This window comes from Plectropomus leopardus, chromosome 7, assembly GCF_008729295.1.
Source record: "Plectropomus leopardus isolate mb chromosome 7, YSFRI_Pleo_2.0, whole genome shotgun sequence".
Taxonomy (NCBI): domain Eukaryota; kingdom Metazoa; phylum Chordata; class Actinopteri; order Perciformes; family Serranidae; genus Plectropomus; species Plectropomus leopardus.
In genome coordinates, this window is record NC_056469.1 from 13,147,338 (window position 1) to 13,165,848 (window position 18,511).

The following is an 18,511-nucleotide window of genomic DNA, read 5'->3' on the forward strand; positions in this document are numbered from 1 at the left end:
CTGCGGTCAAATAGTCTTTTTTTGCTCAAGAAGATTCCTACCTGAGAGAAATGGCCCGCGAGTAAGAGGCAACCACGATAAGAGCTGGTCAAATTCTCTGAATGCCAAGGAAAGGTGCATCTATGTTTCCTTTCTTAGCTCCTTTAGCATAGGATACACTGGACTACCCTTTGCCTATTTTGCATACATTTACAAACTATTTTCAAACAATCACACTAAATGTGATTCATGTAGATACATATGAATGGACAGGAAGGTGAGGGTGAGCAACCATCAATATGATTACTTTTTTATTTTACTTATGCGATTGGTAGTGTTTTAATAATTACTTCCAACCTTGGTAATCAAGTGAATTTTTCACTAGGTTGTCCACATTTATTAGCCCTCATGAAAATACATGGTAAGAACACGGGGTGAAGTATCTAAGATGAGCTTTTAGTAGTCTGTCTTTGGAACATTGTAACTTCACCACAGCAAATGCACTTCGATAACATCCACTGTTGCATAATTAGGTAGCTTACTGTAAGTGCAGTCAGATTTATTTAGCACCGCTGATGTCTTTCCCTAATGAATTCTTCTTCACATCTTTCCTTGATCCCATGACATTTTCAATTGAGGTCAAGAAAAATTGTTTGGGAAAAGACATAGCAGTTTTTGACCATTCAACAACATGTTCTCACACAGTGTGTCAATATCTATTGACTCATTTTTCTTCTTAAGGGCAGGAGCATCCTCAGGTGAGGATCAGATGGAGAGCCATGCTTGGACCCATTAAGATCTCCCAATATTCTGACCTGTCTTTACAGTGCCATTTAACACCTAAGTAATCCAAACCCTATCTGGATTCAGACCGGGTATCTCAAACAGCAACATCAGCAGAAATGGGACAATGGGAGAGTATGGAGAGCATCAAGGAGAGGTTCCCATTGGCAACATTCCAGTGTATATTTAGTCATCTATCCCAGTGAGTATTACATGGGCAGAATTATAACTCTCACTGTTTATTTTGTATGTGTGTGAGAGTGCAGTATGCATGCATTTGTGTATGTGTGAGTGTGTGTGTGTGCGTGTGTATGGACATGAGAGAACGCAACCCTGATCAGTTACTCTTTTCCTTCCTCTTTCCTTTATTCTTTCTTCTTTCCTTTACCTCATTCCCCCCATCCTGCTCTCAATTTCTTTTTCAGTTTTTTCCTAAGGAACAATTGCCACCACATTGTTTTAAACTAATTAAGCACTCAAGTTTGAGTGTGTGTGCTGAGGAAACCCCAGAGAGAATTACAGCATGGCATGGGCTTTTTAACAATTTTTTTTTAAAAAAATTGCATGAAATGACATAATTGAGTCAAAATCAATTTTACCTTCTTGAAGTCGAGGGTGCAGAGTTTGGCCTTCTCCCCAAATTGCCATTTACACTGTGTGTCTGCATCGTACAGCTCGCCAGGCAGCTTCTCAGGGTAACGATACTCCTTGACTGCTCTGGGTTCATCTGATAAGCACAGAGCCTGGGCTGAACTAGAGGAGAGAAGAGGAGAATAAAAGCAAACGTAATGGAAAAGTAGGTAAAGAAAAGGAAAGATAAGGAGAAAAGAGAGGAGCAGGGGGAAAAGTGGAGATCAACAGGTCAGCGGAGGACAGGAAAAGAAAAAACAGGGAATAAGTAAAAGAAAGAAGAATGAATCATCTCTTAACAACTTCCGATGTACAGTCAGCAGCAAACATAAACAGTCAAACAGACATGTGATTCAGTACATTATAAATGTTAGGTAGCTGATATTAAGGCTCCATGCTGTGCACATAGAAATTCAACGATAGGGATCATCGGGCATGATACTCCATTGTTTCCCACTTTGGAGAGTACCGTAAAGTGTTGCCACAGTAACATAACAAATTGCCAAACTCAAACCCTGGGAGTAATGGTTTTAATGCATCACAGACTCAATTATGACAGACATAAAAAAAATCCTTGCCCATATCGCTCATATCCTAACACCAGCAGGGGGTTTCCAATGTTAACTGATATCACTGGTTACCATACAGAGATGTTTTACAGCTTATACACTGCAGCCAGGGAGGATATAATACAAAAATATGGTGGGGAGAGCATGAAAAGGCAAAATATGTTGGAAAGTTTCATTGTGCTAGTGAATGGTCATGATTGCTTTAGCAGAGTGTGTGTGTGTGTGTGTATGTGTGTGAGAGAGAGAGAGAGAGAGACAGAGAGAGAGATCGTCTATTGCTTTATAGGTCCTGTGTGTCCAAGAACAATGTCTGTTCTGCAAGTGCAATATTCTGATATCCGACATTATTCACATAATAAGGTTCCTCAAAAATACATTACATTTACAGTGTACGCATATCAGCAGGAGCACATGTAGGGCAAGCAGTCACTCACACATTAAATTACAAGCCCTATGTAGCTAATTTACAAGATGACAGGACAGTAAGGAGTGTCACATATTCACTGATGGCACTACTAGAGGCTCAGGACAAAATGTTTTTCCAAAATGTAATCTGTAAACACAGTGTGCCACGAGACGGAGATAAAAAAAAAAGGATAAAAATAAAAATTAAAATTAAAAAAAAGCTTCCATTCTTTTCTGGGATTCCCTGCAGATCTTCTGACTCACTTCTGACTATCTTCCGGATAAAAAATTGTCAGACTTTTTAAATTTACCATGGTTTGTTTGTACATCAAACACAAAGATAACAAAATTATGTGTTGTACCAATGTCAAGACTGGCAAGAAGAACGGTGATCACATGTGGATTCACTCCTGAAAGCAGCTGATTGACTTCATCATAAAATGCTGCCAGCTATCCTGCCCCTGTCCAAAGGTAGCAAAAATCAGCAACAACACTGATTAAACTGCTTTATTGTTTAATTAACCTGTACAAAAATGGAGGTGTTAAACTATCTGGCTAATTGCCAGAAAATTACTAGTTCAGGCCAAAAACTAGTCTGGCAGGTAACACCCGCATAAAATGGCAAATTATTGTTTTTACATTTTTGTGTGGATTTTGTTCAGAGGCGAGATGTTTGCTATCTTTGTACATTGCCAGGCTAGCTGTTTCTTCAGGTTTCCAGTTTTCATGCAGAGCTAAGCTAATTACATGTTGGGACCAGCTACGTTCTCAGACAGAGTCATTTAGCAGAATCAATTTCTTTTTGTCATTTCATGTTTGTAGATTAACTTCTATTTGTCTGTAAATGAAATTCACAGATCTATACCTTAAAACAACTTACAAAAAATGGCTCAGCAAAGAGCACCAGTTGTGATTGAGGATGAGATGCTGTTCCGAAATAGTATGTTGATCACATGGAAAGAGACATATCCATGTCAGTATGTGAGACTCTTGCAAAGAGGAGAAATCCCAGGGAATACTATGAGCAGGTCCAGGAGCTTTGCCTGGATGATTGTCAGTTTTCGGCTTAATTTCGGAGACAGTTTGACAGACTGCTGTCAATTGTCAGGCCTAATTGTTGTCTATAAATGATTAGAAAGTACTTGAGACTACAATTTCTTAAGATTTGTCTTAGAGCTTGAAAATGTTGAAACCGATCTTCCTTTCTAACTCTTGTCAAGAAAGCGATTAAGTATATTTCCCAAAACATCACCAGACAAGAGTGTCACCAAGAGACACAGAGATATTTCCTTGATGTTGACTATGTGTTGACCGATGGGCCACACTGTGTCTTTTGGGGCATGTCTGACTCTGGGAAAAAGAATGTGACCCCAAGAGAATCTTGTAACTTTCATGTATCGCTGACTTTCTGATGTCTCTCACCAGTGCTCATACAAACAAAAACAACTTCAAGTGGCTCTAAAGGGGATTTGCTTCCCCTGCCATGAAAGTTTTGAAGCATTTCAGGCATGACAAAGAGCTCAGATAAAACATCTGACTACACATACAGCACTGGCACAGACCTCTCTGTCATAGCGGACTGAGGAGAGGCGGATTTAGAGTGAGTGTGATGTAAATTCTGTTGGCTGAAACAACACTCGCCTTCCATAGCAGATGAAGGTAGAGACATGTAGGAGCCTCAGTTAACTCGGTGAGACATATTTAGCCAAAAACATTTAAATATCATAACATTCTGTTGATTGCAATTAGGAAGACGTACAGCATTTCAGCATTTTTATCATTCAGTCATCACACAGGAAGACGACCCCTGGTTGTTTCAGCGGTGCAGAGATCCCCTCCACGTGGCCTCAGGGGGTGATTGGAGTTTAATATAAGGCTGACAGCCCTAACAAGGGTGAGGTCACCCAAGCTCTAATAACTCAGCGAGGAAATACACTGTCTGTCTCCACCACTCTGAGGGGAGACCTGACAGTTCAGTTAACACACTGGTAAATTTAGTGGCAGGCACTGGCTCTGAGCTATCTGGTTTCAAGCACACACGCATGCACAGACACATAGAAACACGGCCAGACGCATGGACGCTATGTCTGTGATGCTTCTTTTTGCTCGCCTGGATGAGCAGGCTGTATGCATGAAAATGCTGCTATTGCACAGACACACATGACTTTCTCTCTTGCACACTTTCACACACATGTTGCTTGACACATGAAACATACAGTATGCTGCATGTAAAATAACACTTACAGGAGAACAGAAGCACCACATATCACTTAGCTGCTATGTCAGCTCTATGTTTCAGCCTCTCGCACACATACATACTATAGACCTGCTTGTCCTTGCTTTTAAGTCCCATAATAGTTATAACATAAGTGAAGCTTTTCACTTGGCACTCTTTGGGTCAGGGCAGTGTTTGAAATTGATATATCTGTTTTTCCTTCAACACATCTTCATCTATCAGTAACACATGTTGAATAATATAAACACAATGCATGCTAAAAGTGGCTATTGCCAGGGGGACTCATGCTTTAATAATTCTGTTTTATAAACTGATACAGTGCTTTATGCTTTTGTTGCATGAGCTCTTAACAAAAGATCGCATGAGGACTTGCTCATTACTCATCAATGTGCCATATGGATGTGATGTAGCTCTTTTGCTGTGAAAACTTAATGAGACTCTTCAAGCAGTTATTCCCATAAAAATCATTACTAACAATAAGTGCTTCTTAAATCAATAATTTTGCATTTTCTTAGAACCACAACAAAAGCATCACAGTAATAGAAATGTGCTCACTTGAGGAAGCGGCTGAGGTACTGGCGGCTGCAGGCGGACCAAGAGAATATGCCATTGTGACCGGCTAATGTGGGAGACATGATGTTGCCTTCTGACTTCTTACAAACGTTTCCTTCACCATCATGGACCATTCCAAAACTGGGGAGTAAAAAAGGAATACATTTTTTTTTCTGTGAACAAGTTATGCTGACAATACTCCACAGTAAAGGATTCATGTTATTTAATCTCTCAGGTGGCTGCACCATGTAAATGTAACTGTAGCAAGGGCGAGCAAGCAGAAACCACAACACTGCATTACTAAGGGAATTTTTGCATATGGAGAAAAAATAATGGTTGAACACAATCTTTGTGGCCCATATTTGTCAAATGTGCATTAAAAGAACACAGCATTAGTTATGCCACTGGTTTATTATCTCCACCAGCTCTCATGTGTTTAGTCGTGTGTGTGTGTGTGTGTGTGTGTGTGTATCTGTTGTTTTGTCTGTCTGCAGTTAATTTCACATACTACTGGAGCCATCAGCCTAACATTTTTTGTTCAGATTTATGACCGTATGCTTAATGACCTATGATGGTTGAAGTGATTCAGAATATTTGCAAAACCTGTTTTTTGACTTCTATCTTTTTCATACCGTCAGTGACCGCTGATTTGTCACTCCTCTTTACCAGCTGGTGGAATCCACAAGTGATCAACAAAATCACATACTAAAGGGCATTTGTCGTGGCTCTAATAATGAAATCCATAGTTTTGTCAAATTTTGAACCATATCATATGTAGATTAAATCCTTACCCTATGTTATGATCTACTAAAGTTAGGCATGATATGATAATAATTCTACCGTTATTGTTTTTTGTTATCTCTAGACTGAAAGACTAGACTTTTAAATATTTTTAAGGGCATTTCGTGGCTTAAATAGGTTTCTGACAGTACAGAGATGACAGAGAATAAAGGGAGAGAGAGGGAATGCCATTCAAAAAAGGTTTCTGGCTAGATTCTTGAGTTCATGGTCAAAGCCTTAACTCCTTAACACTTAAAATCATGCGATTATGAGAGAGATGGAAAACCTTACTTGTGTCCAGATTCATGGGCGATGGTGAATGCCAGCCCCAGCCCTGTGTCTTCATTAATGGTACAGCTTCGGTACTTGCTGCACATCCCACTAATTGGAGCAAAACCTGCAAGGAGTAATGCAATTTTTCATCAGTGGTAACACAGTCAGTTCCACTATAAACTGTAATTGATGATAACAATAACCACTCTCAAGCTGAATTTACTCCTACCCAACAAAAATTTTGACCTTCCAATTTTGCAATGCATTAGCAGGGCAAAACCAAGAAGATACTTCAACTGGGAACCAGAAGAAGTCTGGGCTAGTTGTGGACTGCATGCAAAAGACACATCAGACACCCTATAACTGGGTTAAAACCCCTCCACATGTTAAAATATGGGACTCAGTGGAAACATTCCTAGATCCGCTGCTATATTTCACATCGTTTTAAAACATTCTTTCTCTATCGTCACTTCTTTCTCATATCGCTCATTCTCTATTAAACCCCCTTTTACTATACGGCTCCCTTTATGCCTTTCTCTGTCCATTCTCCTTCTGTCTCTCCCACACACACACACATGAATACACACACAGCACCCCTGGCTCTGAATCAAAAAGGATAATACCCATGGGGGCCTCCCTTAATGTTTTTGTCTCGGTGTCTCAGGGAGAATTTAGCCTTGTGTTTTGTTATTTTACAGCTCTAAGTCATTCACCATAGAGTGCAAAAGCCCTAAAGTAATGTTCTCATGTACACAGCTTATAATGTGAGTAATGGTATTTAACACAAGCAGGCAGATTGACTGTGAGAACTGCCATTTAGTTACTTTTTTGTGTCAGGAAAGAGGTAGATCATATTATATACTGGTTTTGAAATATGGAGGAAAACACTGAGAGATAGGGCTGTAACTGTAATGCAAATAAACTGTGTTACATACTGACTGGTAGCGCAAATGGTCATTTTAACTTGTACCTTTGGGAAATGGTCAGACGTTCTTTACTGCACACACGCATGCACACGCGCACACACACACACAGACACACACACACACACACACACACACACACACACACCTTTGAACTGGGCTTTCATAGAAACGATTAGGGCTAATGCTAGCCTCAACACTTTGAAGTCAAAATTTAAGCCTAGGGTTTGAGGGGAGTCTGTGTTTTCTAGTATGTGTGTGAGTGTGAAGGAGACTGCACTTTTCTGGGACACAAATGGAAGTTTTTTCTCACAGTGCGGAAGAAAACAACGTGTTTGCATGGTCATTACCACAAACAAGCTGTTGTTAGTTTGGTAGATGGTTTGCACTCACGATGACTGTATTTTTACAGTGTTTGTCCTACACAGATTATAGCTAAAGAGCACGTTTTCAATGTTCTGTGATTTAAGTGAAACCATGTATGCATGTTCCATTTTATGAACTTATATCTCATATTTCTCTGATGTTGCATATGCAATACTGCAGCCCTGAATATGTTTCAGAATCGTTTTTCTGAAAATGCTTATAACGCTGATGTAAAAAAATTTTTTTCTTTTAATCCGCTGTCAAACATATTTTTCCCACATATCCAGTGTGTGATACTCAGGGGTTAAAAAGATCTAAAAGCTGCAATTTTTTAACATCTGGTTTGGCTGATGTGACGCTAAACCGCAATGTGACAAAAGACAGAGACACCTTCCCAGAGAAGCTCAGACAACGAGAGAATGACATTTTTTTTATCAAGAGCTCGAAACAAACAAAAAAATAGTGACATGTGGCATTTGTATAAAACACTCTTACTTCATAATTTGAAAATTTAGATCAGTTTTTCCTCTGGTCCTTGCAGTTTCTTGCATGTTTATGGTCCCAAATAAAAGTTTCAGGCTATTTATAACTGGAAAAAACACTTCTGGGGCGTCCAGTGGCTCAGTGGCTAGAGCAGGCGCCCCATGTACAGAGGTTGTGTTCATAGTGGCTGCGGGTTCGATTCTGGCCTCAGCCCTTTGCTGCATGTCGCCCCCTCTCTCCCTCCCTCTTTCACACTAAAAGCTTTCCTATCCATTAAAGGCATAAAAGCCCCAAAAGATAATCTTTAAAAAAAAGGAAAACAACACTTCTAAATGTTACCCAGTGTGTCACAGGGTTCATTCTTCCAAGAGCAGATGTCGAGTCCTGTGAGGAGGATGGCGTGGTCGTGGTGCCGACCTTCTCTGCTTCCCAGAGTGGATTGCCAGTGGCAGAAGCTGTTCAGTGTGTGGTCTGCATGGTGGTTGATCACCAAGCCATCCTGTGAGATAAAGCAGATAACAGGGGACAATATTGTCTTTATAGAAAGAAGTTGTGAGCACAAAGTGTTATGTGTTTAACTGAGAAAAATGTCAGTCAATTAACTAACATTACCTTCCCCCTTCCCTCTGCTTCGACAAACACTGATGTCTGGTTTTTACTATCAATTAGCTCTTGAGACCTATGTACGTTCAAGGCAAAATGAAAATGCAGCAGGGGGTACTGATCAAATAAGTGTTGCTGCTAGGAAGACAAACGTCTGGGACATTTTTGCCATTTTTGGCATTCCTCTTGCTGATAATTGCCTCTTAAGGAAGATTGAGATCTATTAACATCACAGGTGGATGGAAACCACAATCCGTTCTCCTCGGTCTGCTTAACTCTTTTTCTCTGACAGTGCCCCACCTGTTTCCCTCTGCCTCTGTTCCTCTCCCCTCTTATATTCTCTTGTACTCAAGCTGTCCCACCATCTCCCGCACTCCACGAGAATTTCCCTCCTAAATCTGGCAAAGATCCAAGGAAATGTACACCCTATAATTAACCACTGTAAAAGCCCTTGGCGGTTAAGACGACCCCGAGAGAATCTCTGAGAGACCTAAGAGGTCTGGTCCTTCAGGCATACAAACAAATAAACAAACAAATGATCTGTTGTTTTGCATTCCCTTTGGTGTTTGAAGCTCCATGTTACATAGAGAAAACAGAAGAAAACACACAGTTATTGGTGTTCTTAAAGCCCCTTTAAGCATGCGAGCACAAAGTCCTTTATAAGAGAAATTTCTAAACCTTAACTTTTAATGCAAACATCAATTACAGTGTTTGCTGAATGAGAGGCTGGATTTTCTGACACATTAAGTTTTTCACCTGACAATGCTTACAGATTTTGAGATGCTCACCTGCTCTTCATCTAGAAGCACGAGACCAACTATCACTATGTTGATGTTCCCCCCTATTGTACCGTCTTTGAAGAGGCTGGAGACCTAGAGGACACAAGAAGAAACATTACTGCATAACTATTGACACAATTGTTTACTTAAATGCTGTCATTTATCTACAATCACCTCACCCAAGTCTGGTCACAATGACACTGTTTGCACCTTGTTATCATGGTAACACTCTTTCAAAATAAACCTTAAAACACAGTTAAAGATTTGTCAGTTTTGGCAACAAGACAGTCAAAGATTCTTCCCAAACACAGGTAATGTTGCCGGTAAAACCTAATTTTGTCTTGAGTGAGGGAAGTGAGGGGACACGACTTGAGAACATATGGCCTGGGTGGCTGGATTAGGTCAGAAAAGTGACATTTAAAGTGTTATTTTGTCTTCAGACATGCAAGATCAGTTATTAAAATATTCAATTTCAGAATAAAGTACTTATTTAAAGAGTACTGGACTACACAATGGAATTTTTTGAATATTTTCATCCATGGGTCCAGCTAACTAGCACTACATTAAGTCTTAATATTGCTGGCTTTTCTCATGCACTGTTCGACCATATACCTACGAAAAGTTAGTCGACAGAAATTTATGTATAACCCATGTGATCATAAAGGCTACAATCATGCAACCAATGAGCTGACGGGTGTAACAAGTTGAGAAGTATAAAGAGTGAAAGTTTCAAACATACACAGGACTATTCCCCAGGAGATTGGTGTTCACATCCAGTATGAAACCAAGTGAAATTTGGGGTCTTTTAAGGTACTTAATCACTATGCTTCTTTTGCAAAATCTAACCTACAACTTTACACGCCTAAACCTTATCTAAGTAACTTTACATTACGTACATAATGTGACAACACCACTCGTGGTGTGCTAATTCGCATCTGTGATCAACAAATTCTTGCTCCACGTAGACTAATACAATAGAGAGGTCTGCGTCAAGTGTATAAGAAAACACACCTTAATGTTCCCATAAAAAGAACACACAAACCCCTTTTGATGGTATCTGTGAGGTCTGACAGCCACAACTGCTGTTTTCAATTCAGCCTTGTGTACTCACACGGATATCACACAGATAAAGTGAACTCCTGATCTTTTGGTCTTGTTCGCTCTGTCTTTCTCTCGGGTCCTGTGAATACCTGAGGTGCCACTCACTAAGCCTTTTTTTTTCCCCCTCCAGGATCACCCTCATTCGTTCCTTATGTTCCTGATGTTTGGTCTGTCTCTGCACTGACTCATGAGAAGACACATGGCTATGGTTTGTTACCAAATTCGAGCAGAATTCAGAGGTCAGAGAGGCATTCAAAGCAACTTACTTCAACTATGATCTCCTGGAACACCAGTGTTTGACAGAGCTCCAGATTTGCAAAATTCAAAAGATACAGGGAATCACTGTGCTTTCATTGCCTCATAGAAGAAACAATACCCAGTTTCCATAGAGCTTCAGTGTTTTGAGGTACATAATGTACAGTGTGTTTTTCTAAAATTGGTAATTAACACTTATGGAGTCTTTCCACTCTGCCGCGAAGAAAACATAAATCTACGCAAATGCTGAGGCGGCATATCAGATTTTACTTTTAACAAATATTAAATAACCTTTTTAAGACCCATGAGAGCTGGCAGGTGGGGTAGGGGGTTGGATGTTTTCTGTGAAACTCCATACTCTATTTAGGTGACTCCTCTGAGGCGGGCTGTGACTGCTCCAACTTGGTTTCTACTAGAGGGATCTATGTTTTCAAAATAGATGGATTATCTTTGGATTTGTCAGTCAGTCATTAAGTAGCAAAACGAGCGTGACGGAATTTGCTTGCAGATCAGCTGAGAGGGACGGGGGACACTGAGTGTTGTGGCGATGATCTCACCCAGGTATCACTTTCGTGTTTTCAGATGTGCTCTTTCTGATAAGTGAGAATGGAAGACAGGCGTTTCAAGTCACTAAATCCTAAACTATGACAAACATCACATTGATATGTATTTAAATGGCTTTCAAATCAATTTATACTGATGTTTTTCCTTTACATGCTTCATAATGACAATTGTGAAGTCAGGCTAAAGTTTGGCAAGTGCCAATAGATGCCAAAACTTCCTGTGATGAAAGGAAATAAGCCACTGCGAACTAATAGGCTTTATAGTGCTGTTGTTTAATCCATTTAAAATTATTTCTTTATATTCTGATGCATTGCAAAACGCTCCTTCCTTGCAAAAAGCTGAAAGACATGGCGAAGGCAGAAGGAAAAAAATCAGCAACCACTGTTGCTGAAAAACAAGCCAATGTGGAAGTGCCATCTGCTCAAATGGCCACTTGAGGCTGGCTCCAAGAGCGAGCCACTCCCCAAACGCCCATGTTAAAATCCCCAACTTTACAGCAGGAATAAAAATGTTTACAATGGTTTCTGTCTATATAGCTAATTTACCCCTTAACCATGGCGTGAAGCCAGATTCACAGAGCAAAGCTATAGCTGTGGCTCAGTGCGTTTTCAGTTAATGAAAGTTAATTGTAAGATTTTGCTCACAAAAAAGCTTTGTCCAGTGTTTGTTTGTACTAAAAGACAATTTAAGGAGATGGATATTAGGTTTTTACCAATACATTTTGCTATGGTTTAAAATCTGTTTTGGCTTGCAAAGTTAGCATTAGCATCAGTATTATGAAGGTTATAGCTGTAAATGCACCATGCTAAGTTAGCAGCTTGCATAAGAGTTATCTCTCCGCCTTCTCGTCCAAATATGGTTACTTTTGACACCAAAAACAAGATGGAGATGGCAAATATGCCAAATGCAGGGCTTCAAAACAGGAGTCCACAAACAAAGGGGTGACGCCACAGTGGCTACATCCATTTTTTTTAATACAGTCTATGAGAAAAACATATCCTACATCGCATTTGTTATTCATAAAAAATAAGACAGAGAATTAGCAATGCTAGCTACGCTCTGGAGCCTTTTGAAGTCAATGCTAACATCAACATGCTCACAATAACAATGTAAACATGCTGTTGTTTAGCAGGTGCAAAGTTTACCATGTTCACCATCGTTGTCTAGCATGTTAGCATGCTAACAGTTGCTAATTAGCAGTAACAAGCTCCTTTCCTTTAACACTGTACTTAGATTTCACTCACCATGTTTAGCACAGTAAGAACATATGTGGTAATGTTCTCATGGCCGTGGTTGTCCATCATCTTCCTGTCCACCACCACCAGCATCTCCACATTGAGCTTCTGGTTGCCGTGGCTTTTCATTAGCACTGCTCGTTTGTTCCTCGGAATGAACTTGAACTCATCTGGAAGGATAAAGACATCTTCTCCTGGAGGTTTGGGCATGTCTGAATGAAACCAGATTAAGAAAAAAAAGGGGGACAAGTAGTTAATTAACCAATTAACTGTTTTGAATTTAAACGCAGTTACTTTATATGATAATAACAAAAGTTTTATGACTGCTTTGTTACTGTGCCTGTGATGATGAGGATGAGTCATGTGACAGCGAGAACTGGAAAGCGCCAAAACCAAACGTAGAGTCATTCATTAAGGAAAGGGATTTTTAAAAAATGGCGGACCAGTGGAGTGGCAAAGGGGAAGGCGAAGAGAGAAAAGGAAAACAGGGAGCTCAAAATACGGAAAAAAAAACATTTCCTCAATTTCTGCTTTTTTCAACCACTCGCCTCTCTGGAAAAGATCCAAAAGGCGACGAGAAGGACGTATTTTTTTCCGCCTGATACTTATATGGAGGACCAGCCCGACACTGAAGCAGATGGCGAAGACGCAATGGCAGGTAGGCAAGGAGTTTAACAACCCCACAATTTATCCTTTTCGTATTTATTTTAGTCTTGACAGTTTTAATTTAATATTTAGCCCCACCATAGGCCTTTCTGTGGCGCCAAATCACAAAGAAGTCATCTTTTCATATAGAATAGGTCTAGACCATGTTTTTTATAGAGTAAACTAAATATGCTTATGTTATTTATCTAGTTAATGTTTCAGTCTCTGCGTCAATACATCCATGCTCTGCGTCCTCGCACGCACGCGCACAACTCCTGTGTTTAGTTACACTCAGTGGGGTGGAGGAAGCTCTCTGTCTACTTAGCTTAGTTGCGCTATGCAGCACAAAAGGAAACAAAGAATATAGCTGAGATAAAACAGTCAGGTGATAGTGCTGAACAGACCTGGTGATCATGATGTTGGACGTCAAAATGCACAAACGGAGTGCGCACTGTCTGTGGCGCACTGCTCTTAAAACTGTGTGCCCTGTGTTTTACTGAACATCCAACATGCAGCAGCTGGTTATGGAGTTAATACTGAACATGCACAGAAATAGTTACTGTTCTGTTTTTACGAAACGCGCCTGAATACAGACTGTGTGCCAGCTGTCCATGGATCGCAGCAGCAGTAATTAATTGCTGCAAATACCTTGTGTAAATCCTGTATGACAGATGATATCTACAGGTGTTGTCATTCATGTTGTGATCACAGGGTGCAGCCTATGATCACATTTTTTTTGTGTGTAAGTCCTGTATAAACTACAGGTGTTTCCAACAGATTCGAGTCCATGCAAAAACCTGTAATAGTAACATCACAGTACAGTGTGTGTGTGTGTGTGTGTGTGTGTGTGTGTGTAGTGGACAAGTTGGGCTCCAAGATTTTGTGCCCAGGGGCCTCTACATTTTTTATCCGTGCCTTAGTAGAAGTAGCCTACAAACCAGCATAAAATATACTCAAATACAAGAACCTTAAAATTGTACTTAGGTACAGTACTTGAGTAGATTGCTCAGTTACATTCCAACGCTGTTAACATAAATACAGCTCTTGTCAATGCATGTTTAATGAAAGCAGTTTTGTACCCCATGTTTTGACACTATTTTGAGGAACACACTTAAACTTTTTAATGATTAAGATTTGTAATTTGAATGTAAATAAGGTGCCAGAGTGCATTAAAAACGTGTAAATCAGAACATGTTTATCAAAAAAAATTCTGGAGGAGGATCCCCCTGGACTCCCTACCGAGGTCACATCTAAGCCTTAAATATCTTCAAATCCTAAAAAACAATGCCCATTAGCTCTGGATAAAAATAGGAGATGCCTATGTCATAGCACAGTCCTCAAAGAATAACTTATATTACCCACAAATGTCTCTCACTGCCCCCCAATTCAAAGCTGTCAACAAACGGGTCTGAGAGTCAATATAATGAGGATCAAACTGTTGCAGCCTACAGTAAAGTGGGTTTGTAAGTGTTTGATGAAAGAAAAATCAATAGTGCATTTAATAGCAAGTAATTAGCAGCTATGACGTCCATTACAAATATACAACCCTTCCTTGCCACAAATTATATGTTAGTGCAATATTTGAAATTGACTTATAGCCACATGGCCAACTTTGCCTGCAAGTGTTAACCAGCCATTCTGGCAAGTAGCTGACAACCATTTTGGATGATTAACTATACTCTTACTTTCATGACCTGATGTCATGCATTAACTGCAAACTGAGCTTTTTTTCTGTTGTTGACCCTGGCACTCTCAGTGCTATGCTTAAATAAAGTGTGAAACTATAGTATGAGCTTGTACATTAGCAGCAGCTACAGCAAGTCAAAATTTCTCACATGCAACTGTTCCCTGACATTGACATTTACACCGACATTACTATGACATTACTAAAAGCAAATCCATTTTGCTGTCAGTGCAGTCACAAAAGCGTTCTCTGAGTAATTTTATAGACATAACACAATGCTATATAATGATGGACGAAGGACATTTCTTGATTCATTATGAACAATAAGTGCATCTCATGTATTAGGCCTAACCTATCTCTGTTTTAATCCCCTTGCAAACCTTGTTAATAAAGGCAATTTTGAATGGTGCCCAAAATTATGTCAGCATTCCATAGATAAGATGATTTTTTTTTCTCTAAAGGGACGCTGTAAAAATGAGGACATAAGTGAATTCACAATTCAAGCTTATTGTGAGAACTTATCAGCGCTTTGTTAAGTGAACATGTGACTCACACTTAACACAAACACACACTTAATCTTGACATCAAATGTCCAACTCTGCCCTGTTTTTTAACTCTCCTTTTGAAGCTAGGTCGTCTTTGGGAAACACGTCTAACATCTTTTCTCACTTCTAAACATGAGGTCAATAGTACACACAAGTCAGAGCAAAGCACAGCCTTCGACTAATTCAGCTTGTGACATTATCACCTCAGATCTTCACTTTCATGTTTCCAGGTTATCAGAACCCTTCACCTATCACTGCCCGGCTGTGGTAAACTATAAAGGCTAGAAAGTTTGCTTATATAGGCGGACTGCAGGTGAGCGACCAAAGTGCCTGTGTGACTAAAACATGGCACAGGTGTTCAGTGATGTCATCTCATGTGAATGTAAACATCAGTATGTTTTCACAGGGGACAGACAGCAGCTGGGGTTCTGCAGGGTAATGGTGGTGGTACCAGTCCAATCCCTGCCCGCTCCCTTTCCGATGACCCCTGTGACACCAGCCATGTTAACTGATCTTGTGGTAATTTCTTGAAAGCAAACATTTGTCACAGGGAATATAAAACACTTCCCTTAACCTTTAACCAGTCATGTCACTAATGTCACCAAAACTGTCAATATAGATTAAGTTCATTTTCCTCAAAGGAAACATTTGTCATCACGTGAAATACAAATCAAAACCTCCTCTGAAGGCTTTCCGCTCGCAGGATCATTTTTCAGGGAAATTTGCCAAACATGTTGATTTGCGATTATGTTCACAGGTAACAAAATATTCTCAGTTAAAACTAATGAGTCAAGAATGCCGTCAGCTCTGAGCAGTTACATTCCTGGATTTATAATCCACCCCCTTGTTAAATCAGTAAAAAAAAAACACACATATCTTGTTCTCTCTCTTTAACACAACAGGAGCTAATGATGTGCTAACATCATACATTAGAACATGATGTGTGACTTCTAATGTATTTTTTGCAAATGTTACACCGTCTGTTGTCCTTAACACATTAGTGCTGTAAGTACCTGAGAATTTTCCAATAACGTTAACATGGGAACATAGTTATAGTGGTGTAACCGTGTTCCCCTTACACTAACCAACCACAGCCCTGAGAGACTGACTGTTAACACAGCTACCAGGTGACATCAACAAATAGAATTATTATCATATGTCAACCTTTTTTTTCTATTTTCAAAGTCACTAAGCAGTTATTCTTCAAAATAAGCCTTAACTTTTTAGAGTTCAAACCACTAATTAAGTTATATCTGGACATTTAAGAATATTATGACAGTGTGTGAAATGTGCAATATGAGAAGTATGTCTTGGTGGGAACAATCTTATTTTGGTGTCAAATGTTAACCATTTTATTTGAAGAATGGGAAAGGGCAAAAATGACTACATGACATTTTAAGAACAAAATATGTCACATAATCTAATGTTATGCGTTAAAGTAAAAGGAAAAAATTGAAAAGCAAATATCCCTTAGGTGGAAGTATAAAGGTAAGATTAACCTCATTATAAAGTGTTATTGAGTTGTTGAAACATTTAAAGACATCAGTGCAGGAAAGGTTCATGCAATGGTTTTTTTTTTTTTATTTATCTCCATCTCCTAAGTGCCTGCTTTGATTTGCAAAATGTAAACGCAAAGCTAAAAGAAAACTATGTTACTTACACTCTGTCCTCCTGTTTACTCAATATATGCATGAAAAGTGGCTGCGGGAATGTCTAACCCTTTGAAACCGAATCAGCATCATCATTTTTCTTGTGTAGCGTTCAGACACCTTTGATTTAAACCCTTGAAATCTAAGCAAATCAGCTTGATTTCTCATGAAAACATGGAAAAATTACAATGAGCAACTTGGCAAGAAATGTCCTGCAAATTGCAAGAAATTAGTAAAAGTTGATAAGAAAAATGACCTGAGAAAAGAGAGAGAAAATTATTATAAATAGTAAAAAATAAATAAAAAAAAATGTTAAGAGAACTACACATAGATATTTATTCTAATTCTATATTTAATAATTAATTAAATAATTATGTTATAAAAATATATGTATATATGATTTTAACACTTTGTTTTTGTTTTTTATGTTTTTTCTCATTTTTGGAGAGATTTTCTTGGAACTTGTATGAATTTCTTGAAAAATTTTGGGGGCCATTGCTTGTTAAGTTGATTGTTGCCTTTCTTTTATATGTTCTTGAAAGAAATCAAATCAATTTATAGGTTTCAAAGGGTTAATGCATGTCAACATGAAGCTGTGGTATATGACAGTGAATTTTACATTAACAATACATGTGAATTAGAATGCGAAATTGCCCTTACATACATTTCTTCCGTCTCCCGCAGAAGTGTTGCCTCTGCCTCTCCCCATGTCTGTAGTCAATGTTGTGTCGATGGCTGCTGCGGTGATGGCCCATGTCACGGTGCTCCATCTGGTCACCTTGACCGTTGCTGTCTTCATTAACTGTCTTATAGGTGGGGTCGGTTTGTGAGTTTGCGGATCTCTTGGTGACAAAGTGTCTGAATGATGTGTGATGAAATGAATCTGGGGATCTCTTCTGAAGCTCTCGGGGGTCATGATCCCTCTGCTCGCTCTTGTAGAGGATGTGCGGCTGGTGACTGGAGGGCGCTGTAAAGTTCTCTCTTTGGGCGAGGCTGCGGGACACGGGTCTCAGGAAGTAGTCCCCATCCTGTGTTCTGATCAAACCTGACTAGAGGTAAAACAGAAAGTCCTATTAGCTTACAGTAATGACTCTATAATGGGCCCATTATAAATAAAAAATAAATAAAATTATAATGTTTGACTTCAGTTTTTTTATCTACTTGTTCAGCGACAATATTTAAACATGACCTAAATAGCTGCCAAAATACAAAGGAAAAAAACAATACCCTTTTCCAGTTCTTCGTTTAGCTTCCCAAACTGTCTCTGTCAGCAATTAGTCAAGATTTGGCTCATGGGTCACTGTGAACCTGACCCCCCAAACTTTTGTGAGGCTCATTTACTGGCAGTGTTTCTTAATGTTCAACATCTGTTTTGCTGTTCGGGGTCAGACGTTATCTCAGCAAAATCTAAATAAGACTCCATCCGAAAGAAAGAGTTTCAAAGAAAAGTGCTGATGTGAGGATGAAAGGAA

General features: G+C 39.3%; 1 protein-coding gene across 1 annotated transcript in view; it reads right to left on the reverse strand.

Moving 5' to 3' along the window:
• The window catches only part of LOC121946170 (A disintegrin and metalloproteinase with thrombospondin motifs 16), a 62,978-nt gene that overhangs the window by 29,116 nt on the left and 15,351 nt on the right, over positions 1-18,511 (reverse strand). The window contains exons 4-10 of the mRNA XM_042490638.1: positions 17,704-18,088; positions 12,526-12,728; positions 9,371-9,454; positions 8,319-8,478; positions 6,226-6,331; positions 5,158-5,295; positions 1,362-1,515 (exon numbers count right to left, since the gene is read on the reverse strand). Coding sequence (XP_042346572.1) covers positions 1,362-1,515; positions 5,158-5,295; positions 6,226-6,331; positions 8,319-8,478; positions 9,371-9,454; positions 12,526-12,728; positions 17,704-18,088 — 1,230 coding nt within the window. The remainder of the gene's footprint in view (positions 1-1,361; positions 1,516-5,157; positions 5,296-6,225; positions 6,332-8,318; positions 8,479-9,370; positions 9,455-12,525; positions 12,729-17,703; positions 18,089-18,511) is intronic.